We start from the raw sequence: 27,825 nt of genomic DNA, 5'->3' as shown, positions 1-27,825 counted from the left end.
AGCCGGACACTGAGAAAAATGCTCGTGCCAGAGCAAAAATCGTCTTGTCTGTCGACCCCATTAATTATGTGCACATCCAAAACGCAACCACAGCGACAGAGATGTGGAACAAACTCAAGACCGCCTTTGAAGATTCCGGGCTGACCAGGAAGGTAGGACTGTTGAAGAAAATGGTCACGACCAAACTTGAAAATTGCGACTCCGTAAAATATGTCACGGAGATCATTACGACGGCGCATCAGTTGAACGGCATCGGCCTAGAGGTCAAAGAAGAATGGATAGGAACCGTTCTCCTCGCAGGTCTACCGGATCGCTACAGTCCAATGATAATGGCATTGGAAAGCTCCGGCATCCCTATCACTGGAGACTCTATAAAGACAAAGTTACTTCAGGAAGTGAAAACGAACGACAGTGAAAAACATAAAAATGTGGAAAGCGATACGGCATACTATTCTAAGAAAAAGGCCAATAAAAATTTCCTAAGAAAAAGCTCAAAGTGTTTTAACTGCGACAAAATAGGTCACATAGCAGCGGACTGTCGAAGCAACAAATCAAAAGATAATTCCTCCAAGCCCAAGAAGCATGAGAAGGTGAAAGCCTTCTTCTCGGGAAAAGAAAAACTAGTAGAAGAAGATCTGTGGTTTATTGACTCGGGAGCTTCAACCCACATGTCATGGAATAAGAAGATTTTTGAACAAATCAAGCCGTACAGAAGTTCAAAAATAGTGACCGCAGACAACGCAAAGTTCAAGGTCGAGGGAATAGGAGACGTGAAAATAAAAGTAAAGAATGGAGATGGAATCCAGCAGATCACGGCAAAGGATGTCCTCTACGTCCCAGAAATTGCTGCAAATCTTCTATCAGTCAGTCGAATGACAAAGAAAGACCTAACCGTTAAATTCAACAAAAAAGGCTGCAAAATCTATGACAAAGACATGTCACTCATGGCCACAGCCAAATTGACAGATGAGGTCTACTGCTTGAATCAGCCATCGACAGAAAGAGCACCTGCAAAGAATATGCAGACAGTGAACTGTGGCACAAAAGACTTAGCCATCTAAATAGAAACAGCATGAAACTACTACGTAACAAACATGCAGAGGGATTAAAATATAACGATCCCTCAGATGAGCCATGTGTTACGTGCCTAAAGGGGAAACAACAACGACAGCCATTTAAGGCATCCAAAAGGAGAGCGAAGAATCCAATGGAACTGGTGCACACCGATCTATGCGGGCCAATGGAGACAAGGTCAATCGGAGGATCCAAATTCTTCATGACAATCATTGACGACTACTCAAGGAAAATATTCATTTACTTCCTGAAATCAAAGGACCAAACACTGGAATGCTTCAAAGATTTCAAGGCATCATCTGAAACAGAAACAGGATACAAGCTAAAATGTGTTCGTTCTGACAATGGAAAAGAGTACATAAATAAAGACTTTGCTACTTATCTAAGGATCCACGGGATACGTCATCAAACGACAATCCCGTATACTCCAGAACAAAATGGAGTTGCCGAGCGAGCAAATCGCACTATAGTTAAGAAGGCACGATGTCTCCTTGCAGAAGCCAATCTGGAGAAGAGATTTTGGGCGGAAGCATCGTCTACAGCTGTCTACCTCGTGAATCGTTCTTCATCGAAGAACCTCCAATTCAAAATGCCAGAAGAGATGTGGACCTCGGAAAAACCGAACCTCAAGCATCTGTGAACATTTGGCTGCAAGGCGATGGCCCACATACCTACGGAAAAGAGACAAAAATGGGATCAAAAATCACGTAAGTGTATATTCGTTGGATACTTAGAAAACTCCAAAGGTTATCGCCTGTTTGACATAAAAACCGATAAAGTTTTCAAGAGCAGAGATGTAATTTTCTTAGAAAATATAAAAGGAAAGGAAATTACGACTCAACCACTTCAGTTAAATAAAAGTTTCAGAGAGACCACTGATGAAGTGGGGGACGCAGACTCATTAGACAATGAGACAGTGACGAGTCCAGAAAGCGACGTCGAAGATGATTCCCAGGACAATGAGAGCCTTAGATTTGAAGACGCAGACACAGACGTTGAGCTGATCGAACTCGCCACTGACATCGAAGCAGAAGACCCACCATCATTGCAAGAAACTGGAAGCAGTGACACAGGAGCACAGACATTGCGGAGATCATCCAAGCCAGCGAAACCTAGAAACATGAAAGACTATGTATTATATAATGCAATGGAGATATCATCAAGTGATTTCACCACAGTAAAAGAAGCTCTTTCCAGCGAAGAAAAATACGAATGGCAAAAGGCCATGAAAAAAGAATATGATTCTTTAAGAAAGAATAAAACCTGGGGCCTATGCAATTTACCGTCAGGAAGAAAAGCGTTGAATTGCAAGTGGATATACAAAACAAAGCGGAGCATTGATGGGACAGTTCAAAGATATAAAGCACGCCTAGTAGTGAAAGGTTATGCGCAACAGGAGGGCATAGATTTTCAAGAAACGTATGCCCCTGTGGTGCGCTATAACACGATTAGATGTCTACTTACCTTGGCTGCTAAATATGATCTTGATTTGGATCACCTCGACGTGGTGACGGCTTTCCTGCATGGAGACCTCGACGAAGAAATCTACATGAGACAACCCGAAGGCTTCGAAACTAAAGGACAAGAAGAAAAAGTATGCAGATTAAGAAAAGCTATCTATGGCCTAAAACAAGGTAGCTTTGCATGGAACAAAAAGTTTGACGAGGTACTCACCAGCATGGGCTTTGTGCGTTCCAAAGTCGACCAAGGAGTATACATCAAAAGAGTGCAAAACAAAATAGCCATAATAGCAACATACGTTGATGATCTGCTACTAATCACCAATGACAAGAACCTAAAAATCTCAACAAAGGAAGATTTAAAGAAGAAGTTTTAAATGAAGGATCTGGGAAAGGCCTCCAGATTTCTAGGAATAAGGATTACAAGAAACAGAACGAAAGGACTCATCGCTATAGATCAAACAGAGTACATCGATAAGATTCTGAAGAGATTGAATATGGCCGAATGCAACTATGCTCTGACATCGCTTGATCCTAACCAAAGATTGGACAAGCAAATGTCACCAAAGACAGCAAAAGACAAGGAAGAGATGCAGTATATACTTTATCGAGAGGCACTTGGGGCACTGATGTTTGTCTATCAAGGCACTCGCCCTGATATAGCAAGTGCACTAACCTCGCTAGGAAGATTCACTGCCAATCCTAGCAAAGCACATTGGACTGCACTCAAGAGGGTCTTCAAATACCTAAAAGGAACAAAGAATTACAGACTCCTATACTCGTCAACAGGGAATACAAACCTCAATGAATACAGCGACGCAGATTGGGCTGGAGACGTCGACACGAGACATTCCACCACAGGCTATACATTCGTACTACAAGGAAGAGCAATCTCATGGTGCAGCAAGAGGCAATCTACCGTCGCATTGTCGACGACAGAGGCAGAGTATTTGGCCGTCGGAGCAGCCTGTCAAGAAGCAATCTGGCTCCGCTCGCTATTGAGGGAACTGAATCCCTCGGCGATAGCTGAGCCGACTACAATATACAGCGACAACCAAAGTGCAATAAAATTAAGTGAGAACAATGCGTATCGTGCTCGATCAAAACACATAGACACTCGCCATCACTTTATTAGACAAGAAGTGAAAGGAGGAACAATTAAATTAGTCCACTTAACTTCACGCGAAATGACTGCGGATTGTTTAACGAAAGGCGTATTTAGCGAGAAATTAAAATATTGTAACAAAGAAATGGGTTTATTGCCAGTCGACTGATATATTTAGGTTAAGAATTAAAATATGTATTTTTATTTAGCTCAAGTTCAAGTGGGGGTGATAAAATTATATATTTACACGGAATTACACTCATGAACTAGAGGCTAAAGCTCAACACGCATGATAAGAAACGACGCGATCTCTATTAGCGTGCCATCTATATAAATGTACGAAGAGGCACGCAACGATTACCGACTCTCTTATAACTTTACTTCCTTTTCGCACGTGGCGCAATAAAGTATAGTCGCAGTAAAGTCGTATTAAACCGATTCCCGTACACGTGTCGTATAAATTATATTATTCGCTTCCATCTCCTTCATCACAAGTGAAATAGATTTATTCAATAAATTGATAAGTAAGTAAAATTATAGAATTTGTCTAATCGTAGGATTTTAAGATTATTCTCGTGTAGATTATCAACAATAAAGATGTGTATAGTTTTTGGATATTGTACTAAAAATATTCGAAAAACTTTAATAAATACAATGCATAATATAAAACTTTAAGAATTTATTTGCATAGTAAAAAGCATAAAATAATAATTGTTTTATTTTAACCACTGCATTCTGTACGTAACGTTCACCATACTTGGGTTTTTAAAAAAGGCTTACGTTACATGCATAATAATCCTTAATCCAGAATAAAAAGAATAAAAGAAATTGTCAGATTTATTTGATATTCAAAAATATACATAAAAAGAATATTAACTAATTTCTCTGCCAATTAATTTCAGATGACGATACCTACGCCACACAATATATTAAACTTCTGGTTACAAACGAATTGTTTGTTCTAAATGGAAGCAAAAATCAGAAAATTCGAGAAACTTCTCGAGTGATTGAAGACAAGTAAGTAGAATTTAGAATTATGTAAGATGCGTTAATTGCAAGCTATCAAAATCTTCTGGAAGAGTACATTAAAAACTTATTAAAAGCAAAGTTTACATTATAAAATAATTTTTATTTTATTTTAAAAGTTTTCTTTTAAAAACTGAATACATTTACTTTAGAGTAAACAGAAACTTTAGTTTCTTACATATTTTAATCAAATAAAGTAAGTTTTATAATCTATGTACGTATGAAATATATCACAAAAATGATATGTCCAATTCAGTAGAGGTAGATTTACTACCTCCGTAAGTTCTATCAGACGGATAGAATTGTGAAATTGCGTAAATATCAATTATTTTATAAGCTGTTGCAAGAGCAACACGAAAATGACTTTTGAACTGTAACAATAATATATAATTATTTGTAGCACTTATATACAACACATGTATATATTTTTTTACATAATACAATACCAATACAGTACAATAAACAATACCTGTACAGCAACAATTAAATTATTAATAAATAATAAATATATAATCACGACTTACGTCCTTATCCGTAAGATTCAGTGTTGCGATATGGGACCGGTTGTACGCGCATGTGCGACAATACGGCGTCAGTACAGTATCTCATACGAGTTAAACAAGACGTCGTTACCCCCCTACATTAAAAATATTTCAAAATTAAAAAAAAATGTATTTAAAAATAAAATATATATGTAATAAGATATATGTATATATATTAAATATTTTCTAAATATTAATTATAATAAAAAGGAAGAAATAAAGGGGAAAAAATTATATATTCTTCAAATAAAACACTTTTTACATAAATAAAATTAAAATCTTTTATTTGGCAGAGATCTCAAAAAATACCAACATTCGTTGCAAGGGTAAGGAAAACTGCTTAAAACCTTACCAGTATTTATACAACAAAAATAATATTCATTAATTAATAATAAATATATATTTAAAATAAAAATATAAACATAATATAAAAATACAAATACAATTGTAGAAATAAAAAATTTTGACAGCCATGTGATCTTTAATTAACTTGCTTATTAAAATCTTTAATTAATAAAAATAAAATGCACAGTTAATAAAAATAAAAATAATATTGCATGGCTTTCGTCAGGTACTAATATATGTATCACATTTTATGTAATATCACATTATGTTAAATAAAAAATATATTAAAATCTGAAAAACATAACAATATTAATAATTTTATCTATATAACTGACATGCAATTAAAAATTATTGGCTAGATGTGTCTGTTATGCAAAAAAATAAAATAAATAATATTTACAAAATAAATATAAAAAATTGCACTGAAATTGCACAAAAAAATATATTAAACATAAAAGCATTAAGAACCATCAGATGAACTGCCTGGTTTTCCATATAAATTTTGCAAATTGTGTAATTTTAAATGCCCGGAATCTATTTCAAAATTTGTACAATTAATGCCTTCAGCTTGAAAACTAGAACGTATAATACAAATCGCGGAAACAGTTTCGTTTGATAATTGATTTCTTTTTTTAGTTTTGATATCTGTAACTATTGAAAAAATTCTTTCCGCTTCAGCATTAAAATGAGGAAAAGAAAGAACCACTTCGACTAATGACTCTAAATTTTGAAACATTTTTTTCTCATTAAAATTTTTAAATTCTAATATTCTTTTCCACATCGCATCGATTTCTAGAGAAGCTAACTCTTCTTTTTCTTTGTTAGTGAAAACGGATGGTAAAATTCTCCACTCAAAAGCTAATTTAGTAATATCAATATTTCCTATACGCGTTGCAATAAATGTTAAATCTTTAAATTTGACTCTAAATTCATCGTAAAGAGCAATTTTCGGCTGTAAAAACATTAATTGTTCAAAAACAGTATCTCTATATGGTAAACGTTTCAACATTTCGCGAACTGCAGTTATGTAAAACTGTAAACAATTTAATTTTATTTCTTGCGCGCATTCCGAAGATAATGTTTCTAAAAAACTTTCACATTCCGGACCAACATATATATTATTTATATCTTGAATATTTTTATTATCGTCTATATTTAAATCAACAATACACTTTACAGTTTGTGGAATAATAAAATTTTGTCCTATTTCGCGAATTAATCGTTGGCTATTTTCAAACAACGTATGTATTAAAACTTTACGAGATTGAAAAAGAGCATTAAAATTGTTAAAAAAAATTCAACGAATATTTTAAAAATAATAAATATGTTTTTATAAAATTATCATTCAATTGATTTAAAATTATTTCCGCAGATTGTAATTTATCCTCTACTACAGCCAAAATAAAAAAATTTTTTAAAACTTCCCAATTATCTAATAATCTAACAATGCATTTATGCAATATCAACCACCGAGTATTTGATAATTTCAAAATCTTATTTCTTTCAACATTGAAAAATTCCTGAAATTCAACTAAAATTGCACATCTCTTTGCACTGCCTGAAATGTAAGTACTAACTGCACGAATCAAATTTTCACATGACTCTGGAAGTTTTTCGCATGCTTTACTTGCTACAAGCGCGAATGAATGGCAAATACAGTTTAACGTAACAAGACCCGGTATTTCTAATTTTAATCGTGACATAAAAGAATTATTGCATCCAATCATTACAGATGCATTATCACTTGCCATTCCGACTATATTTTTTAAAGGAATTTTTTTATTATATATATGTAACATATTTTTAAAAATTTTAAAAAGTTTATTCGCGGAACAATCTGTTGCGTCTACAGACAATAAATCTAATAATTGTGTTGTTACTTTTTTAGTCAATGGTGAAACATATTGCACAAGAACACACATAAGCTTTTTATCTGAAATATCTGTACTTTCATCTATTAGAATTGAAAATTTACATTTTTGTAGATTTATTATAATTTTTTCAATCTCGCGTTTTGCAATTACTTGTGTAATAATTTTAGTACATTTATCTCGTGCCAGTGAAAGATCTGATACAACTTCAGGGATCATGCAGATATCTTTCAATAATGGAATTAAATGATTTGCGGAATAAAGTGCAATATTATGTTCAGCAAAAAATGCTACTAATTTGATCTCGGCGCGTTTTACTTTATCTTTATGTGAAAGAATAATACTATTATTATTGTCCAAAACATTAATGTTTAAATTTTTAAAATTTATTTGCTCAATATGTTGATCCGATTGAGAATGTTCAATTAAATTTGATTTACAACATCTGATGGTTTTATTGCATACAGTACACAATGCTTTATTTAGTGTAGGATGTGAAGCTAACTATCCTTTAAAAACATTCTCATGTAGCCATGATAATTGAAATTTTTTATTTCTTGGTTTTTTAGCTGCTGGCTCCGTAAATTCCATGCTAGTAAATATATAAATTTTACCTTATTTGTAATCACCTAACCTCCTCACGTCAAAACGTCCCGCCATACGGTTAACACACAACATATAACGGCACTGGATCTCCATCACCGCGCATGCGCAGAGCCGCACATGCGCGTACAACCGGTCCCATATCGCAACACTGGTAAGATTATGTATAACATTAATAAAATTTTCGATTTTTGAAATTTTTTGTGGATTTCCTTTTGTTATTTCATCTTCATCACTGCTAGATGATGAAGAAGATAGCAAATCTAGCAATTAAAATGCATTAAAAATATCGCGCGCTGCCATCTTGCACTCAACCGACACCGTCTCTTAGAGCTCGTGTTGAATTTATGCACTAACGTGCAAAAACTCGGCACTCAACTTTTCACTGAAACAGCGCGCTCCGTCTCCGTGCGCACCGAAACGTCCAGTGAAATACGTTGTTAGTTTTCCTTAGTTCCTTAGTTTTCCACGAATTGTAAAAAAAGTGGCGTTTGAAGAACGTGGACGCGATTTCGATGCACAGAACGCTATGCGCATCGAAGTCGCGTCCACGTTCTTATTATTATAATTGTACACATAATATTTTTGAAAAAAAGGATATATATATATTTTTTTCTTTTTACAGAAAACGCAATGCAAGTAGAAGCTCCACATTTGCAGCAACTGCTGCTTCACAACATGAGGAGATTGTGAGGCTGCGCCTCCAAGTGCAGCAGCAGCAGCAGCAGCAGGGATCGGCCATTTAAGGTACTACGTGTTCACTATGACGTGGTTTCTGATGGTATGCCCGTCCAATTTCAACTGCGGGGATACGGCCCTTTGTCTGATACTTCTGCCATTGTCCAACAGGCTACTCGTAATGTCAGCCTATATCCGGTGCGTGGTGTTTTTGTGATTAATAGCCCTTGGTTTCAACAGGATGTGAATAGTGAGCACATCCTGTTTGCGTGTGATGTGCTGTGTCACAATAAGAATCAGAAACCGAATCTGATATTTGCGTTCCGCATGGATGTGGAGATAGGACAAGAAATGGTGCCGGCATCCTGTCCCACGGCTTGTGCTGACACAAGATCTATAGAGAGAAGGTTACCTCAGGCAAACCGGTTGTGGGCGAGGGACGATGAAGTAAGGGAGAAGCTAGAAACAGTTTGTAGACGAGGGGCGACAAAGGAAGGGGAGAGCATGATGATCTCATCGACTAACAGTAGCTGTCTCTCTCGCACGCTTTAGTGTTTTCTCTCTCGCTCCTTTAATATAGAAATGCTTTGAGTTTTTATCGAAAAAATACTTTTATTTTGTAAAATATTGATAGCACTGGAAATTGCGTAATAAAAATTGAAAAGTAAATTAGAAAGGCGCTATAAATTACATATATTGCAAATTATAGCGCTAGATATTTAACGTTTATAATGTTAAATATCGCTGCAACAGATGCATTTGTGATACAAATTGCTTTGTACTCGTATTTAGACTGTAATATCAATGAAAATAAAATATAATTTGGGGATATACACAAAAAACATCATTTGTAAAGTAGTAAAATAAAAGAAAAAATAGTACATATTTAAAAATTATTTTTAAAATAATATTTACTGTTTATATGCATTATTTACAAAAGAAATACTATAAAGAAATTTATTTTTTATATTCAATTGTGAAAACCTCAAAAATTGTCAAGAAATTGTAACTGAAATTCATAAATGTAAGTACAATTCTAGGATAATATAAAAAGCATCATACACAAATTTATTATGATACAAACTTAAATAATGAAATTGTAATATATGTTTCAATATTGCAAATGTGAATATTTATATGATAAAATTTACAAAGTGTTAACAATTTTCAAATATTTGCTAATAAAATATTATTGAAATATTTCTGTTGAAATCTTAAAATAATTCTTTAAAACAAATATGATGGGGTATATATTAGGGATCATTAAATATGCGGCAACATTGTGATTGTAAAATTGTATAAGTATCTATAATAAAAATTAAGTATAATAAATATAATAAGTATATAAGTATAATAATAAAATTTTTATAAGTATCTATAATAATAAAAATACATATATTATAATACATATGTTGTATTAATATGTTAATATAAAAAAATTATTAATTAATTTAACGCAAATAAATTTCTTTATATTAACAGATTAATACAACATATATGTATTTTTATTATTATAGATACTTATAAAAATTTTATTATTATACTTATATACTTATTATGTTTATTATACTTAATTTTTATTATAGATACTTATAAAATTTTATAATCACAATGTTGCCGCATATTTAATGATCCCTAATATATACCCCATCATATTTGTTTTAAAGAATTATTTTAAGATTTCAACAGAAACATTTCAATAATATTTTATTAGCAAATATTTGAAAATTGTTAACACTTTGTAAATTTTATCATATGAATATTCACATTTGCAATATTGAAACATATATTACAATTTCATTATTTAAGTTTGTATCATAACAAATTTGTGTATGATGCTTTTTATATTATCCTAGAATTGTACTTACATTTATGAATTTCAGTTACAATTTCTTGACAATTTTTGAGGTTTTCACAATTAAATATAAAAAATAAATTTCTTTATAGTATTTCTTTTGTAAATAATGCATATAAACAGTAAATATTATTTTAAAAATAATTTTTAAATATGTACTATTTTTTCTTTTATTTTACTACTTTACAAATGATGTTTTTTGTGTATATCCCCAAATTATATTTTATTTTCATTGATATTACAGTCTAAATACGAGTACAAAGCAATTTGTATCACAAATGCATCTGTTGCAGCGATATTTAACATTATAAACGTTAAATATCTAGCGCTATAATTTGCAATATATGTAATTTATAGCGCCTTTCTAATTTACTTTTCAATTTTTATTACGCAATTTCCAGTGCTATCAATATTTTACAAAATAAAAGTATTTTTTCGATAACAACTCAAAGCATTTCTATATTGAAGGAGCGAGAGAAAAAACATTAAAGCGTGCGAGAGAGACAGCTACTGTTCGTCGATGAGATCATCATTGCCCCTCTTGCCGCTCACCCCGCTCAGCATGTGCCCGTCTTGCCGCGCGTCCCTCTTTGCGCGTGAGGTAACATTCTCTTTATAGATCTTGGTGCTGACAGGCGTGTGCAGGAGAGACAATATGCGTCGAGCCTGCGCTCCGGCGTTCGGCCACCCCACTTCCTACTCCCCCCTTTCTCATCCGCCGCCGCCGCCGCCGCCGCCGCCGCCTCAACAACAGCAGCTGGAGCGGATGCCGGAGTAACCGCATCCAAAAAAATATAGTATGTAATAAATTTTGAATTATTACATTCTTAATACACATATACAATAATTTTATTTTATTAATTATTTATATCAATATTTATTTTGTAGGAAAAAAAAAAGAGGAGCCGGCCGTGCACGAGCCCGCTGGTACGTCCAGCGGGCTGCTCACGGGGCCGGAAGAGGCAACCAAAATGCCACGGTAGCCAGAGGAGTCGGAGGCGGGAGGGGCGGCCGTGGCAAGAGAGGTGGCCGCGGACGAAAGCCATATATACAAAATATATTTATTAATTATTGAAATATTTTCATACGTGTACATAAGTAATAATAAAACAAAATTACTTGAAGTTTAGGTTCGCAAATTTCAAAACGATGGAATAGCAGAAGAATCTCAAGCCAAAGAAGATTGTAATTCTTGATATTTATTATTGAAACCAATGTTTTAATTAAGCAGCATACGTTTCAGCTGATCATTCAGCCATCATCAATGCTACCTTTACAAAACTGAATAATTATATATCTTAGTAATTTTTTAATATAATTGAGGTCAAGATAATAAAATTTTTTTACCTAATGAGATAAATAACTAATAAAATTATTTTTCTATCACATATCTGTTTTTTAGAAGACCGTAAGTTTAATTCGTCATTATTAATAAAAACTCGTATGAAATGATCACGTATGTGATTGCGAGAATTTCTTATTGAGGTGTTGATCGAAAGTCACCATGTTCTCAACTGTGAGTTAAAATATGAAACCCAGAAGGCGTGTAGGCAAAAAGGATATAAAGGAGGGGGGAACACAAGGAGAAGGAGTAACCAAATGTACAGCCGGCAAGGAAAAAATTATTATTTTTCTATCTCTATAAAGTAGGCAATAAGTTAAGAATCGGAACATACGAATCAGAGAGCAAATCAGTGTCACTTTGTTTATTTAATCCGTGTGACTGTCTTTTAATGTTTATCATTTCAGAAGTTAGTCTTCTGAAGTATGATTTTTCATTATCAACTATGCTAACTCCTTCCCAATTCATTTGGTGATTTAATTCTAACCGATATTGTGAGATAACTGAAGAAGAAGTGCTTTTTCTAATGTCGTTTTTATGCTCTTTGATCCGTCGTACGGTCTAAAGACTACGCCCACCTAGATCTTTGACACTGAGATGCACCCCACCTATACTAATTAACATCAACCGGGTTACGCCACCTCAAAAACCTACCCCCATCGCATATGGACCCGAAACGACGTTATTCCTTATTCGTTAGGGCTCCTTTCTTCCTACCCCCATTCCAAGTAACCTAATTACCTAAACCTAATCCTATTAGCTAAAAATGACGCCACCCTCCCCCACATTAAAAATCTTCTCACAAGACTAATTCCTATTCGATCCCCGCTTCAAAAACCTAAGATTTTCCAAATGGATCCACCCCAAGGAAAGGGTATAAAAACCCGTGTTTTGGTGGCTCCAAATGCAATTATACACAATTATTCACTCAGTTCTTTAAGCAGTTTTTGCCAAGTTCATCATACAGTTTTTCGAGTAGTTCGGGCCGCGAATTAAAAAAGTCGATACTTTATCGCGACCAAGTAGTACATCTCAAGTAGAGGGTCCATCACCCTGACGACACCATTCCGCAGCAGGGTACCCACACGTTTACAAAAGGGTCCGACGCCTATACAACACCATCCCTCAACGGGGCGCCTGCTCAGAACCACCGAACATATTCTACCCGATCCAAAACTCCTGCAACGAGTAAGTTAGATCATTTGTTTTTATTTTTCATCTCATTAGTATTCTCTTTATTCTTATTATGTGCTTCATCCCTATTTCGTTTAAATTTGTTGTGTTATTTATCAGTGAGAACTGAACATTCGCCGCGACCCAACAATCGTCGGAACCGTTCGGACCTTTCGGCATTTGCTCTCTGCCTAGCCATATTTCTTCCACCATACATTAGATACGCGGCGAGGGTCACCGTTAGAATTAGGCGACACACCCCATAAAATAACTCTCGTACAACCACACACACGCAAACCGACCCACCTCCTGTATTACCATCGATTCCTCAGGAATCTCCTCAACAATCTCCTCAACCCTTTCCCGTGCTTGACTTTTTACCACTTCCTACTCCCAGGTCTATCTATCCGATCCTTGAAGAGTTCCTGGAGTACAGACCCCCTTCGCCTGTCCGTTTCCACCCTCCTCCAGTAGAGGCTCAATTGGAGGAACTCCCACATAAGGATCCGGAGTTCGACGACATATCCGTCAACTCCAAAGCCACCACCATAGAATACGTCGAGCCTCCTCCGCATTTTCCTCACCCTGTATTCACAGGGTTTTACTTCCTACCTAAACCTAGTCCTCTCCCCTGAGGAATAACCCCCCCCCCCCCACACACACACACACACACACACACACACACGCACACACACACTTGTAAAGAATATGTAACAGTGCAGCCCGCAAGCTGCATCGTTACGGCTACGGACCGTCCATCGTCCGTAGCCCACCAAGGGCGCATCGAGCGCCGATAAAACTTTATCGAAAACAACGGCAGTCAATCGCCGAACGGACCCCCACATCCGACCGTTCCGAAATTCCGTTAGTGGGGGTCCGCCGCCGAAACCGCCGATGCTTGCCGATCCGAAGTCAGTCGGCCGCCAGCCGGATATAAAAGAGGCCCGGCTGTACGTCTTCTCACCAGATCTTGTTCGCTGCTAGACAGCGAACATCACTCTACGAGCGTTCTCGTAGTCCGACCGAGCATACTCGGCTTCTATGCCTTTTCCAGCACACGAGTGTTCTCGTGTACCGCCGAGCGTCCTCGGTATTCTTGCTTCAGCATACGAGTGTACTCGTATATCCGCCGAGCGTACTTGGCTCCTCTAGGCACCGATCTTCGTACAGCGGGCATTCCCGCGTACCTAGCCGGATCGCCGTTCTAATTCCGCCTTCGTACGAGCGTCCTTGTACTCCCGCCGAGCGCACTCGGCTTCTCTAGGCACCGATCTTCGTGCAACGGGCATTCCCGTGCACCTAGCCGGATTGCCGTTCTATTTCCGCCTTCGTACGAGCGTTCTCGTACTCCCGCCGAGCGTAATCGGCTTCCTAATCCATATATCGCGTCTCTTCGCCGGGATTTCGAATCATAATCCGTCCGGCAGGCTAAACCGCATCGATCAATCCGCGCCGCCAAGCAGTCCGCATCGATCAATTATCGAACGGACTCGCGACACTCTACGAACGCACTCACCGACAGGCGCTCCGTCGTGTGCCAACTGTTACGACTCGATCACACAGCACTTGCGCCGATCGTTCCGCCGATCGCACTAAGACGCCTCACGTCAAATTTTATCATATTTCGCCGTTGCTTTTATAATCACCTCGCCGTTGCTTTTATAATCACCTCGCCGTTGCTTTTATAATCACCTCGCCGTTGCTTTTATAATTATTTCGCTGTTGCTTTTATAATTATTTCACCGTTGCTTTTATACTTATTTCACGCTGCTTTCATACTAATTTTACCGTTGCTTTTATACTTATTTCACCGACACTTTCGTAGTATTTCGCCGTTGCTTTTATATTCCATTCACCGCATCTTTATATTCTTCTCGCATCGCAATCATACATCTCATTTATACAAATCTCGCTACATACATCGCAATCATACATCGCATGTACACACAGTCATCAGACTCATTATTTGAATAAACACATCTTATTTATTATCAATATTCACGTGCATTCTTTCTGACGTACCCCCAACCAAACAAACGCGGATTCCGGCGAGCTATACCGCGTCCGAAAAAGCTTACACGGTTTCATGCAGAATACACAAATAAAATTATAAACACATGCGATTAAGAGTTAAGTTTTTGTATCCTAATTATAAATTCAATCAAATTAAAATGTTAAGTTTTTAGTAAATTAAACTTTTGTTCTTTTTCATTTAACCACACCCTCCTCGTTCGTCACCCCCTCACACCTTCCCTCTCAAATTGCGCACATAGGTTCCGTCTCGGGTAAAAGGGATTCAATTCCTTGACCCAAAAAGGGAACCACGAGCGGTTGACCTGTTGATGGAGTAAAAACGACTCTTCCAGTCGCTGACCCGTCGCAAGTCTTAAACGTGCCGCTCGGCTCGTGCGGTCAAGCCCGTTTACGTGATCGCCGAGCTCAACGAAAAAAATTCAACATCTATCAGGACGTAACATCTCATTAGGTAAAAAAATTTTATTATCTTGACCTCAATTATATTAAAAAATCACTAAGATATATAATTATTCAGTTTTGTAAAGGTAGCACTGATGATGGCTGAATGATCAGCTGAAACGTATGCTGCTTAATTAAAACATTGGTTTCAATAATAAATATCAAGAATTACAATCTTCTTTGGCTTGAGATCCTCCTGCTATTCCATCGTAATAAAACAAAAGTTAAAAAAAAAAATCTTATGAATATTTTCATTTTAAGTTTCTTGAATGCTGAAACCGCTACTAAATTCGAATAATAGATGCGTTTGTGGATATCTGTGTGTGTATGTGCGTGCGTGCGCGCGCGCGCGCGCGTGCGCACCATACGCATCTATTATTTATACGTGAATATGATACTAATATATATGTATATATATATGTTTATAATATACATTAGTTTTTATATTGTAATATACATAATATTTATATAGTAATATATTTTTTGTGGTATTTTGCAATAATATGTGGTATAATAGGGCTACAGGCGAAGATCCACTTTAAAAAAATCTAGCGCGCTATTAGTGGCACTTCATAGGTGGCGTGAAAGGCCACTATTAACTACTAACAAATTATTAATATATCTTTCTTTTAAGTTTAAAGAGGAAAAAGTCAAGTAGCAAACGTGGCTAAACGGGTAAAGCGAGTAGCTAAAATGTTGAAGATATTGTATTTGAAAATTGCTTCTTGCAACTTTTTTTGCACATGAGTTTCTAACAGTAATCAATCAATTTATTAAATAATGTTTTCGACAAAAAAGTATTATTTTATATTTATTAATAATCTTGGCATATGTTAAAGTTGCATTTTGTTGAAAAATTGTAAAATTATATTTTATTTTTCTATTGACAAGTCATAGCAAGTCAATATTTTTTTCTACAGTTATTAATTTAACTTATGCGTACATTTTTAATAAATATAAAATAATACTGTTTGGAAAAAAAATTATTTAATTATTTATTCGATTGTGCATTAGATTGTGCGTTAAAAAGAAATGCGGGAAAAAAGAAAAAAAAAAGTTGCAAAATGCAAGTCTAGAAGACGGAATCTTTATTATTCAAGCGATTAGCCTTACTCGATTAAAAACGCTTGGCTTCTTAACATATTTCGTACGTAGCATTTTTCGCGGGCTGGGGAAGTGACACAAAATATAGGTTACGTTCCGTTTCGCGCATAGCACGCATCGTTCGCATCGCTAATGCTTAGCGCATTGGCTGCGTTTTGTTTCATTATGCGCATGATACATGCTTTGAAACGGAACGATATTGAACGCATTAGAAGCGGAAAATCAAAATGAATTCCACAATAAATTGCGCTATCAATGTGACAATGTTTTTAATTGATGAAATGAGTGACAGTAATAGTAGTGAATCATCAATGACTCTTCCATTATAACTCTTCCTATTTTGACACTTTTTACAATATCGCTATCAATCGCCATATGCAATTACGCAATCGCATGGAACGCATAAGCTGCTGCAACTCAAACTTGAGGTAGCTGATGCGTGTATTATGCGCTGCAGGTGGTGGGGATCTAGGGAATTCTAAGCGCAGTTCATGCGCGCATTGAGTGAAACGGAACGTTTTCTATGTAATTCGTGCGCATAATGTGCGAAACGGAACGCAACCATAGCATGCTACGCAGACGCGTGCGCACACGGACGCGTGACGTGCGGTTCTCGCTTGTGTAGTGCCCGCATGGTGGGGCCGTTCTCCTCATGTTGCTCTGTTGCAGGATGCTCGATCTTGAGCACTGCGTGAGTGTAATTCTGTGTTGTGCTGTCCGTCTCGTTGTGTTAAAGATTCGCGTCCACGTATTGCGTATATGAGCCGTATTCGGGAAGAATTCGGTTTCGTTAGTTATTAGGTAAGGTCGCGTCGGCTGATTTTCGTGCTTTGTAGCCCCGCGAACTTATGCGTTTTGCGTGCCAGATTCGGACCAATTAATACGATTTTTTTTATATTTGGAACAGCTCTATTCATTGTAAAGCGCCGTAGGTTAATTTCGCTCGAGATCCTCCGCTAGGCAAAGGCTCTTCAAGTTTGTTTCGTTGGATGGATCTATTCGAGCCGCTTTAGATTAAGTAACAATTCTCGATAGCGAACGAAATTTTTAATTTACTCCTTTCTTCACCAATTATCAAATCTCGTTATTCTAACAATTATTCTTTCGTTTATTTTTCTTTTTATTCTACTTTTCACGGCTGTTATCCATTTCTTTGATTCGAATAAATCTGTTATTATTTTATATTATTTGGTAAACGCCCGTATATTATTTCTTTCATGTGTTCCGTTGTGTTTGTCTAATCTCAACTTGTTATTTCGCGTACCCAGCTCACCGCCTTGCCCCTCTACCGTTTGGTTGAGCTTGCCGAGCCCGTCGCTGCCGAATTAAATATCCTGATATAATAAGAGTTTGGATTTCGCGATCGGAAGAGCTCTGCACGGAGAAGAGCTGACGCATCTGCGTCTGGCGCCTAACTTCGTGTCGCGTTTTCGCGTACTTCGGCTAATAGCGGCGGTAGCTCATATTTATTCGCGTTCGAAGACCCGACGCTTCGCGTTTTCATCTCGCAAGGCAAAACACGTCGCAATATATACAGGGTGTCCCGTTTCTTTTGACAAAGCGCTCGTGTGCCGGTAGAGCAGACCAAACTAAGCTAAAAAGTCCTCTACCACTTTGCAATTTTCGCAAAGGTTAACGAGATATTAATTATTAAAAATCACCGAATACGAGCGTATAGCGAGATAGGACCGCCCAGCGATCACGGCTGCTAATGTTACGTGCGTATAGCTACATAATAGATTATTTAGAATAAGTCGGGACACGTTTGTGGAAAAAGTCTTTATTCAGTGTTGCTGGTTTGGGTAATTATGCAGAATACCCCCTGCGGGGGTGCGGAATACCCTGTGTCTACGCAAAGCAAGGTCCATAATTATACTATTTATATGGGTTTGTGACTTGCAATTAATGATTATCCGCGCACAATTCTGTTACAACGCATGCGCGCCTGACCGCAGCGTATGCTCACATCGCTATAATTCGTCAAAGTGACAGGTTTTTTAACCTGAAAAGTCGTCAACTTTGACGCTTAATATCTCGTCTCCTGGGACAGAGCGACAATTTAGTGAAAGGAAAAAGTTTTTTTAAAAGAAAAAACGCATCGAATGAGACCAGTTGGGTCAAAATCGGAGGTGACGTGGGTATTCTGCATAATTACCCTGGTTTGAGCTTTGATCGAGAACTGAACTGGCGAGAATGATCTTCGTTTAAGGTGCTGTAGGAAAATCGTAGCGGCGGAATGTTTATTGGAAGGAGGCGGTTTTATCAAAGAGAAAATATGCGTTAGGCATAGGGACAGCGTTTAGGTTAACCCATGTTTGTTGCAGTTATCGAAGGGTTATGTGTTTAGGATCAAGAAGGAGTAAAGATAAAAAAGGTTCGAATAAACAGAGTAATCTAAGAAACTGAAAGTTGCGGCACGTAACACTAATCGCGTGGGGAGTTGTTTACTGCAAGCGGCATGGCTACGCGCGAGCGGCGAGCAGCGCGTCGCGCTAGACGTTTGTTTTGAATAATTGTCTTTATTATTTTATAATAAACAAGATAAAATTTAATGATGCAAAGAAATGTACAATATGTTTGTGCATACATACGTATGTGCATGTATGAAAAACGAACGATTTATGACTCAATATCGCACACCGAAAAATAATTTTTTTCATTCTTTCAACAAAGCGCTATCGTTTCCACACTACCTTGCGGTAGATAGCACAGTGCGTTTTTTTATAGTGATTTCTCCAATAGTCTAATTCACTCTCATTGTTTAATGCAGAAACTGCTCAAAATGCCGTCCTCTTTCTCGAATGCATAATTCGGCTCTTCGAATAATATCGCGTGTTGCACGGTGCGTCATGTCCGGCGTAATGATATTGAAGGCCGCAACAATAGACATTCGTTCATAAGATTAAATTGGGAAAAGATACATTTCGCCGACATTGAGCGAGAAATCCTGTACATATTTTAATAATGATTATTATACGCTAAAAGTGTTGTGAATGAAGTCGATGATAATATCTTCACAAAAATTAATGCTTTGTTATTTGTTAATAATAAAACAGATGTAATCCGTTTATGCTCAGAATTAGTTGCTTATTTTGAGTTGATTTTTTAAGCAATCAAACGACCGTCAACCGACGGGAGCGAGAATCGATTCTGCGTGGGCGCGCTCTCGCTCTGCGATTAAAGGAAACGGGGAGCTTTTTCGTTAATTCAAAAAGGTTCCAAAAAGTTTACCTTATCGATAACATGCGAACCAAAAGGACTCTCTATCGTCGTTTCTCATCGAACAGTTGCAAACTGCAATAGTAATAGAGAGACAGTCGAGTCGGAATCGTGTATTAATCAAACTCTGTTAAATAATTGTATTTTGTTATCTGGTTAAATTATAAGTTCTTTAACATAAAAGGTCGTGACGATTCAACGGACGATGCTATTCGAATAATTACCGTTGAAATATTTCTTTAAAAGACTTATTGGAAAATACATTGTGTTGGGAATCCTTAGTCGAACATACAGTCAAATACTGCGTAAAAAACGGAAAGATTTTACAAATATCAGCATTTTCATAGGTTATTGTTTATAACAGAAATTGAAAAACTGTAAATAAAAATAAAGGTGACAATACGTTCAAACGAGGTGTATTCCGCTATCCCCTCGTTGTGCGCCACCTTGACGTGGTGAGGGGGCTCACCGTGGGATGGTCTGAATAAGGTCTTTCCGCGGTGCTAAGAGCGCACAGTTCCTTCTACGGAGGAAACGGGGGTCCGGCGACCCCTCAAGGGACTTGTCCCGATTTGCCGGTAGGGGTTGGCGGCCCTGACTACAATCGCCCGGGTGCCTGGACCCGTTAAATGTGTTTGTCACTCCACTGGGATAGAGGAGTAAACCTCGAGAAAAAATCCGGGGCCTGACCAGCCTCGTTAGCACGCCGGTGTTCCGGCATAACGGTCGGCCCCCCATTGCACGAGGGGGAGCGTAGCGACTCATACCGTAACTCCAGTTTATGGGGTCGGGGGCCGGTACTAGCGTAGCTAGGACGGGCTGCGAGGGTGGACAAACCTCTATAAAAAGACCCGGGTAGGACGAGCTCGACAGTCATGGAAGACAATCATCCTAGTGAAAGAAAAACCACGATAAATAACCCGGAGAAGACAACTCCGTTAACAAATTACAAATGATGGATTACTTACTTATAACAAGTAAAGAGAAGGAGACTGCCGATGGGCTTCGGATCCCGGAGGCCGGCGCATTTGGGTGTATTGTCCCTGCACCCGATGCGTCGTCATCATGTGAAGGGCCAACCGTTGCGTGCACCGCGGGCGCGACGGCGGAAGATGTTACCGCGAAGAAAAGGATGGAAAGGATCCTCAAGGCTACGAAAGTGGCCACCAGCTGGATGGTTACGAAAACCCCTCCTTCTGAGGGTATTACAGAGGAGATGAAGCAAGCCAAGAGTCTTGCTTCTATATTGGCCTTCATGGCCTATCACGCAAATAATGCGGATCTTTTAAAGGAAGCCAGGGCATTCCGAACCAAGTATTCTGCTTGGGACAAAGAATATCTTTTCGGAGCTTCGCAGGAGGAGATATGGGGGGCACTTTCACATTCCTACTATTTTATCATCTCCTGCAACAAAGAGCCCCTAGAAGGGGCTAAGGCCCGCGATTTTTAACTGCGGATATGAGGAGACATCTATCGGAGAGGAAGATGTCCAGCAGATTTTTGCTGCGGAACTCTCTTTCTCCGTGGCGGAACTCCTAGGAGATGAAAATCTCCCAGAAGATGAAGATGAAGCTGAAGTGATCCAAACCATAGACGGTCGGCTCAAGATAAAACTGATGAGTCACAATTGGTCCTGGATACCGGGCACTACTAGCGTCTGGAAGAGAGAGGACCCCAGTCCTCAGCCCGACACGAGGCTCCGGAGGGGGAATGCCACCGGCCTCCAAAAGACCTAGCAAGGCTACGGAAAGAGACAGGGAGAAGAGGGAGGAGAGGAGAGGGAGGAAGAAAAAGTTCAAGCCCTTCTCTTTCCGCTCTTCTTTTGAAGATGAGACGACCGAGGAGCTGGGGATGGATGCACCCCCCCCCCTTTGATACCCGACACGGACGAGGAGGAAGTGGAAGTAACCGTGGTTGAAACCGTGATTGCCCCCCCTCCGGTTGAGAACGAGAGTCCCCAACCGGGCCCATCAGCAAGGGTGGAGGATTTACCCCCACCAGAGGTAGACTTTGAGAACTGCCTACTGACCTCTGAGGAAGAGAAAATGGCCAATGAGCCCCCTCCCCCAACTACCGTGGGAAAACCCATCAGGATTCCAGCGGGGGAAGAGGGAGACCAGGCGAGGCGATTCGCCTCGTTGAACAGAGCCCGGGGCAGATCCCGCAAAGATGGGTCAGGCCCATTCGTCTATTACGACGACAGAGAGGTGGAGGAGGATCCGTTCCCCGAGGATGACGAAGAGTACACGATTGTACCTCCGTCATTCACTGGTGTCCAGAGACAAATGGCACAGGACAGGATCAGGAAGATGGAGAAGGGCTCCACGGACGAGCTGTGGCGAAACTTTGACCGGGAGCTCATGGCTATCGAAGGGATCAGGCAGAGATCGAAAAATATCCAAGGCCAACAAAGTGGCCGTATGAAGATGGGCATATTCGTAATGCGCGAGGTACTATCGACCCTAGCAAAGAGGGCCCTGAAAGGTGGCGACCCCGGTTATTGGAGGTCAAGACTGGCGTCAGAAGAAAAGGACAACCAGGTCCTTAGGGCAAAAGTCCAGAACCTTGACAGGAGGCTTAAGAAAAGTCAGGCGGCACTGGCGGACGCTAGAGCAGGGAAGAAAGTGCTCACGTCCCAACAAATAAGCCAGTTGACGCTTACAAGGGGTGGATTCCCTTCCCTCCTCCCTGACACCATCGAGGAAGAAAGGGCCCTCCCAGGTCCTGATGTAGAGGAGGAGAGGTCGAATTCCCTTGTCTTCCCACCTGCCTCCATCGACATGACCTTAAGGGCCATTCACGAGAGCCTGGTGGGCCTCAACCAGCGAATGGAGGCGCTGGAGATTTAGGTGGAGAAGGTCCGCATCTTTCAATCTGCCCCCCTTGCACCCCCTGCAGTTAACAGAGGAACAGGGGGAGCTAAAAAGAAGAAAGGGACGAGAAAGGTCGCCTCCAAAAAGGTCCCCTTGAAGGAGAGGGCTCTTTCTTCCAGGGGAACAGGAAAGACTTTGGGGAAGGGAGGGGGGAATCCCCCCTCCAACCCCTGCCCTGGCAAAGCAGAGGGGAACCGACACGGGCCCTGGTGAATCAGCGGAAAGGCCTGTGGACTCAGGCCCACAGAACCCCCCCCCCCCCCCGCAGAGCCCACTTGGGCCACTGTGGCGGGCCGCAACTGCGGTGGCAAGCGGGCTGGGACTTCCCAGCCCGCCTCTGCCCCTCCCTCTCAGGAGAAGGGGGGGAGGACAAAAAGAAGGAACGCGCGGCCACAATCAGGCGAGCCAAAAGGAGGATGCCGAGATGTGCGGCGATTCACATCTCCGTGAAGGAGTCTGGCTCCTACTCGGAGGTGCTGAGGAAAGCGAGAAAGGAGATCTCGCTGGAGGAATTGGGCATTACCCAAATTAGGCAGAAGCGCGCCTTTACAGGAGGTTTACTCCTGGAACTTCCGGGAGAAAAAAGGGAGGAATCGGAGGCGGGAGCTTCGCGCCTCGCTTCCGCATTACAAGGAGTTTTCGGGGACGCCGAAGATATTAGGATCACGTCCGACGACGCAGCGACGAAGCAACGGCATTTGTATTTGGTTCATCTGTTTCATTTTTATTCATTGCAGGTGGATCAGGTATATCGAAAAGTGTTGGTATGGCGTTTGGTTTTAATTTTCGCCAATTATCTGCTCGACCAGTCTCAAACCGTGATTCTTCAAAATGTTTCTGAAATAAAAAAACTGCTTATAAGATAAATGTTCTTATTGATTACAGTTATTCATATTTATGTAATTTCAAACGGTGACAAATCTAAACTACACTTAAAAAACGATCCATAATTTTAAACAAACAGAAAAAGCTACGTAAATTGGAAATTTAAAAGAATAAACTTACTTCACAGAGGCGCGATGATTTGATTGGTGTCCAAGACTCTCTGCGGAGATTACGTATCCATTGCTGTCGACGAACATCATTCGCAGGAAATGCAAATAGTCGAACACCTTTTTCTGTTCTATTGGTACAATTGACCGCAACGTAGCAAGGCATTTTGTATCTTTTTTTTGTTCACAGTCGGATAATCAAAATACACGTAAACACAGAGTTCGAGCAGCTTAGAAACCATAACCTATTCATCATAAACTTCTCAGCTCAGCGACAGAGCAGTGTTCCGATTAGGGACCGGTTGTATGCGCATGTGCGGCAATACGGCGTCAGTACAGTGTCTCATACAAGTTAAACAAGGCACCATTACCCCCCTACATTTAAAATATTTCAAAATTTTTTGAAATTGATTGAAATTTTCTACTTTTTGGTTTTTTAGCTGCTGGCTCCGTAGATTCCATGCTTGTAAATAAATAAATCTTACCTTATTTGTAGTCACCTAACCTCCTCATGTCAAAACGTTTTGCCATACGGTCAACACACAACATATAACGGCATTGGATCTCCATTACCGCACATGCGCAGAGCTGCACATGCGCATACAACCGGTCCCTAATTGGAACACTGCGACAGAGGCGAGAGGGCAAGAAGTGGGGGAATGGAACAAAAATGGCGGAGACGTGAGCAGACGTGAGAATACCTACATCTTTAGTGCTCTACTGCTACGCGATTACTAGGCGCGCGATGAAGCGTTGGGAGGAGCCAAGATCTATAGAGAGAAGGTTACCTCAGTAAAGGCGTAATCACACTATAGGTTGCGAGCTCGATTGCGATTGAGGTTACAATTAACAGTTTTACAAGGGGAGACTACGACGTGATACCAATCGATTTTGTCGAAACTCCGTGTATCGATAGAGTATCATGTCAAGTGTTTCAGGGTAAACGGATAAGACGCAATTCTCAAGCATTCGCGAAAAAATCGAGATTAAAGAATCCCAAGCGCTATATTAACACATGGCGTAGAGCATAAAATCGAAGAGCGCGTAGCTCAGCGATTAAGTACTAGACTCGTAACGGCAACGTTGCTGGTTCGAATCTCGATAATTTTTTTTTTTTTTTTTTTTTTTTTAATTTCTACAAAAGAATGTAATTATTAATATATTATTAATATATTATTATTAATACATACACAGAAAATAAATGTAAATACATTTTATTCATTCATTGCATATTAAAAAAGCACATTTTTCTACATATTACGAAGGAAAAAATTAAATAAATGTTAATGTAAAATAATGGTAAATGGTCAGTGCTATACAAATAAATAAACATAAAAAATTAATGTGAAACATATTTTATTCATCGGTGGAAGTAGATGGAACAGTACATGTTGAAGGATGATATTTATCATAAAAACAAGCGAAACAATAATTCGCACGACAATGTGCGCATCGTATAAAAGTTACATTTTTACAATCGCATGACTTCTTTAAAATATCTAACGGAAAACATACTTCGTTGACATTCATGAAAACTTCTCTCTCATCTGTTAATTTTGATGCAAACCATGCATATCGTAACATGTTTTCAAAAATGGGAGCAGACAGTTGATGATGTACAATTGCATGAATTTTGATGCAATCTTCACGAGACGCTATTTCACGTTTTTGTTCTATTAAAAATGAACAATTTTGTAGGCGCTTGATAAGATTTTTAACTTGTCTATAAAAGTACACATCACACGGTTGACATAGCGGTGTGCATTTTGGAGGAATAACTTTAATTGTACATGTTCCTACATTGTTATCATCTTGAAAAATGTCATCATATAATGCAGGATTTGTTTGACCGCCCCACGAATCTATTAATAAAAGAAATTTCTCATGTTTCACATACGGTGATAACACTTCTTTTAAAAACTGTGTATACAGATATGTTGTGAGTTTTCCGGACTTCGAGGATGTTACTTTAACATTTTGATATATTTTAACGAACTCATCGACAGCTTTTTTTACTTTCGAACCGAATGCACCTGTCGCTTCTTGTAAACATATAAATACAAGTGGTAATAATTTTCCGGACATAGTCATTGCATATTGTGCTGTGTACGAGTGGCTGATTTTATTGCTACTTTTATGTTCTACAAAAACTGCTTTCGCTCCTTGCGTTGAGAGAGTTCTATTAAATGTCGATTGATACTGACATCCTGCAACAAAAAATTGATTTTAGATACAATTTAAATGTATTATATTACCGATTATAAAGTAAAGTTACAATATATTTTACATCATTTTATAAAGAAATAAGTATTTACCTGTTTGATCTGTGTTGATGATGAAATCCTTATGAAAATTCGGAATTAATACTTGTGTCTGTTTCCGGAATATATCTGCTGCAGCCAATATCTCTTCTAGCGTGGCAGTTTCTTTTTCTGTTACATATTTTGTGATTTTTCGTTGTTTAATTCTGTTCTGCTTTTTAAATTTTATAACCCACGGTTTTGATGCCTTAAAAGGAAAGTTTTCAAACTGACTTGCAGCACTTAACGCCCATTCTTGTAAATTTCTTGTTGTTACTTGTTGATAATTAACTCTGGCTTCCACGAAGCGATCATATGTCCATGAGTTAATGATAGAATACTTGTCTATAATTGTTCCTCCATGTTTTATATCTTCCTCCCATCGATATAAATGTTTCATGCTTTTTAAACGAGAGCATCCTTGTTTGTGTAGAGTTTTAAGAGTCCACTTTGGATGCTCTTTAGCCATGTTGACGACTTTAATTTTATAATCCAGAGGAATATATTCCATTGATTTATCTTTTTCTGGTAACATATATTGTTCGGAGTCATCGTCGTCTTGTATTTCTTCAAATTGACCTTCCTCGTCATCAGATTCTGCCATTATCAATTCTTCTGTTTCCACAAACATTTTACTGCCCAATATCTCAACGGTGGATTTATATAAATCTTGACCAATTTGCATTGCCTCATGGCTAATTGTTCCAGAAGATTCTGGGGCCACGAGGTCATTTTCTAGGAGTAATTGCTCCAGATGTTTAATTGCATCTTTTAGCCGTAATTTTGATTCCTCGCTATGAAGTGAATTACTGTCACATTCATGTTCCGACGAAGAACCAGGAACACCTTCCATTTTCTTGTTAATATTCACACAAATATCACACAAAAATTTTCTCTACTGTCTACTATCGTTGCTAGGAGCAAACGCTCCGATGCTGCACGTAACGGCCGAGCGCCCAATATAGGACAATCTGATTGGGCCTTCGCCGAATATGGGCCAATCGGAGTAGACTACGTGGTTCTTTGTGCAAAGGGCCCTTGGTAACATAACGTTCTGCCTTCTCCTTCTTTCTGTGTAACGGCTTTCAACTGCTTCACACACAAAACACGTTTCACATTTATTTGTATATAGCACTGATTTATCCGTTGTTTAAAAACAATCAATAATTACATTTATTTAATTTTTTCCTTCGTAATATGTAGAAAAATGTGCTTTTTTAATATGCAATGAATGAATAAAATGTATTTACATTTATTTTCTGTGTATGTATTAATAATAATATATTAATAATATATTAATAATTACATTCTTTTGTAGAAATTAAAAAAAAAAAAAAAAAAAAAAAATCATCGAGACTCGAACCAGCAACGTTGCCGTTACGAGTCTAGTACTTAATCGCTGAGCTACGCGCTCTTCGATTTTATGCTCTACGCCATGTGTTAATATAGCGCTTGGGATTCTTTAAACTCGATTTTTTCGCGAATGCTTGAGAATTGCGTCTTATCCGTTTACCCTGAAACACTTGACATGATACTCTATCGATACACGGAGTTTCGACAAAATCGATTGGTATCACGTCGTAGTCTCCCCTTGTTAGATTGATCAATCACACTATAGGTTGGCAATACCAGTGTGGTTATTGTTGATTAACCAAGCCGGTAATGCCAGTCATTATGTCAAATATAAGAAAAATAATTTTAAAAGAGCAAAAACGTAGATTTTTATCTGCGTGTCTAATATTGTGTCTAGCAGTTGATCAAGAAAAACGTAAAGTAAAACGTTCTGTG

At 38.5% G+C, this 27,825-nt stretch overlaps 1 protein-coding gene and 1 pseudogene across 1 annotated transcript; both read right to left on the bottom strand.

The window, feature by feature from the left end:
- Positions 1–3,579: 3,579 nt before the first annotated feature.
- Positions 3,580–8,478, bottom strand: LOC136999333 (protein FAM200C-like; annotated as a pseudogene).
- Positions 8,479–24,842: 16,364 nt separating this feature from the next.
- Positions 24,843–27,346, bottom strand: LOC136999370 (uncharacterized). The gene is made up of 2 exons (XM_067353246.1): positions 26,053–27,346; positions 24,843–25,944 (listed from the first exon to the last, which is right to left on the bottom strand). The coding sequence occupies exons 1-2, from the start codon at positions 26,888–26,890 to the stop codon at positions 25,094–25,096; spliced, it is 1,689 nt and encodes a 562-aa protein (XP_067209347.1). The 5' UTR covers positions 26,891–27,346; the 3' UTR covers positions 24,843–25,093.
- Between the last annotated feature and the right edge of the window lie 479 nt (positions 27,347–27,825).

Source organism: Linepithema humile, chromosome 4 (genome assembly GCF_040581485.1).
Source record: "Linepithema humile isolate Giens D197 chromosome 4, Lhum_UNIL_v1.0, whole genome shotgun sequence".
In the NCBI taxonomy this organism is placed as follows: domain Eukaryota; kingdom Metazoa; phylum Arthropoda; class Insecta; order Hymenoptera; family Formicidae; genus Linepithema; species Linepithema humile.
This window is presented reverse-complemented; position numbering and strand designations above follow the sequence as displayed.